The sequence below is a fragment of the Asparagus officinalis genome, chromosome 10 (genome assembly GCF_001876935.1).
Source record: "Asparagus officinalis chromosome 10, Aspof.V1, whole genome shotgun sequence".
NCBI lineage: Eukaryota > Viridiplantae > Streptophyta > Magnoliopsida > Asparagales > Asparagaceae > Asparagus > Asparagus officinalis.
Genome location: NC_033803.1, coordinates 793,927 through 796,442, shown reverse-complemented (window position 1 = coordinate 796,442; position 2,516 = coordinate 793,927). Strand labels below are relative to the sequence as shown.

General features: G+C 43.0%; 2 protein-coding genes across 2 annotated transcripts in view; one reads left to right on the top strand and one right to left on the bottom strand.

Annotated features, from left to right (window-relative positions):
• Positions 1-341, top strand: part of LOC109825386 (cyclin-dependent kinase F-4-like) — an 8,211-nt gene extending 7,870 nt beyond the window's left edge. The window contains exon 20 of the mRNA XM_020392240.1: positions 310-341. Within this exon, the coding sequence (XP_020247829.1) occupies positions 310-341 (32 nt within the window). The remainder of the gene's footprint in view (positions 1-309) is intronic.
• On the bottom strand, positions 563-1,628 carry LOC109825517 (protein PAM68, chloroplastic). The gene is given in 2 exon segments (XM_020392369.1): positions 563-1,133; positions 1,136-1,628. Coding segments are annotated over 2 exon segments (567 nt in total). The 5' UTR covers positions 1,560-1,628; the 3' UTR covers positions 563-990.

Genomic DNA, 2,516 nt, shown 5'->3' with positions numbered 1-2,516 from the left:
TTAGCAAGCCACCACCAGCGGCGATGAAAGCTGGTGGATGGCACAGCCAGACCGATTACCTTGGGCGGTCTTATGAAATCCCGTCTGCTAGGCGCTATTCACGGAAGGTTTTGGGTTGAGGAAAAAGATCTATGGGAGGCATTTATACGTTGCATGCATCCATATTCGATGTTTTATGTCTCTGATGGTTTGATTTTTTTTTTAATGTGTGCTAATCCGATACCGGTGGTGTTTAAATAGCTAGATTCGGTTTGCATTGTGTGCGCTCTTGTAGATGCTTAAAAATCTTTTTTGTGATTTTGTACGCAGGGTTGCTGATTGTTAATAGCAAAATTTCCTGAATTTGAATTGGTGTTCCCATGACGCTGAATGTATACCCCCATCATCGGATAGTGCTTCCCTTATTATGCAACCAGAAGCTTTGATAGTTCAATAACAAAACACCAACAGGTGACAAAAACATTTTGCTGGATAAATTAAAGTGTACGTTCGTAAAAGCTTTTGTTATCCGTTAATTATGTAGTAGCGATTATGACTGTAAGTTTTCGGTTCCAGGGTCTGCTTGGTTTCTAGACATTATTTATTCGCAGTAGATAAACATGACAATATATAATACCTTACAACTTCGTACGTGTACATTCATACGCATGTGGCTATCCTTTCCCCCTAGAGATTTGTCGGAATCAAGATTTAGTTTTTAACTGCGGCAGAAACGACAGTACGTGCGTCTGATAAATACCGAATCGATACAAGATTAGCAACACGACTCGCGCTACTACTCCTGTCCGAACCAGGATTAATGCAGTTCTGACTTATAAACAGAAATAGAGAGAACCGAACCCCTCACTACTCTCCACGAGACCAGCTCACAGAGTTCACCCATCAAAATCCTTTTCACCCCTTCAGAAACCTCAAGAGCACGCCACCCAGCATTAATTAAAAAACAACAGAGAGACTTCGACGCACGATGCATCTCAATGAATGTCGTCGTCACTCCTTCCTTCCCCCTCCACCACCCCGGAGGGACTCCCAGAACACGGGCCAGTTCCTCCTGGCCTCATTCCACCCGAGCAGCGACCCCTCCCGCAGCGGGTCCCAGCTCGCCGACACGATCCCGTAGCTGACTCCAGCGCGGTGCCGAAGAAGACGAACGACACGACGAAGGGGACCCAGCTCGGCACGTCGACTCTGGCCACCACCTTGAGGTAGTAAAAGAAAGGGAAGAACAGAAGTCCTACCGACAGTGGGATCCCCACCGAGAGCCCCATTCTCTTCATCATTCTGTTCGTTACTACTTCGGGGATCGCCACGTCGTCCTCGTCTTCGTCGTCGTCGTCGTCGTCCTTGTTGGTCTGGGTTTTCTTTCGGGTTTTGGCTCTTTTGGACGTGGGAGGGCCGAAGCCTCGAGGGCTCTTCAAGGCTCCGGGAGGGGTTAGAGTACTGAAGGGAGCTGAGAGGGGGATGAGTTTGGGATGGAGAGGGTGAGGTTTGGAGCGAGGAGGAGGGGGTTTAAGAGCGGAGGAGAAAGGGATTGTGTTGAGGAAAGAGAGAGAATCCATTCAAACGTTGAATTTTTCTCTCTCGCTGTTTTCGCTTCAGAGGGACGAGGGGGGCTTATCCTCTTTTGATGACATATATGTATGGTGCGAGTTTCAGCCACTCGCTAGCTATAGAAGGTGGACCCAGATCCTACATAACTTTATAGCTCGAGCCGGGGTGCAAAGTTTGAGCTTTGGTCACAGCCTTGCACACAAATCTCTCGTTTCTGAATTCCCCATATGTAGTTGCTAATTGGGAAACGATAAAGAATGGCCAAAAAATCACTGAGTGATAGCTAATGAAATCATAAATTTTTAACCACACGATATTATTTACCGACGGGTAGAAACGAAAAGATGGCCAAAAATTTTGGGCGCTCATGAAATCTTGAATTATGGTCTACGCGAAATTATTTGTCAACGTGTCGGGATGACTAAAAATGACCAGAAAATGTGTGTTATAGGTATTGAAATCACGAATTTTAGACTCAGTGAAATTATTTGCGAAGGGCTCTAAACGAGGACAAATGACCAAAAATCATGGGGTAGCGGCTTATGAAATTGTAAATTTTGGATTTTGCAAAACTATTTATCAATGGGTCGAAAGGATAAAAAAAAACTAAAAATCACGGATTAGCTCATGAAATTATGAATTTTAGACTCCACAAAATATTTGCGAATGGATTGAAATGACTAAAAATAAACAAAAAATATGCATTATAGCTCATTAAATTATGAATTTTAGACTACGGAAAATCATTTACCAATGCGTCAAAATGATTGAAAATGGCATCAATAATAGCTCATAAAATCATAAATTTTGGACTCGCAAAATTATTTGCCAATATATAAAAACAGCTATAAAGACCAATAATCGTGGGTTACAACTCATGAGATTATAAGTTTTGGACTCCGTAAAATTATATGCCAATGGATTGAAAGGAATAATAAGACTAAAAATCTGTGGGTTATAGCTCA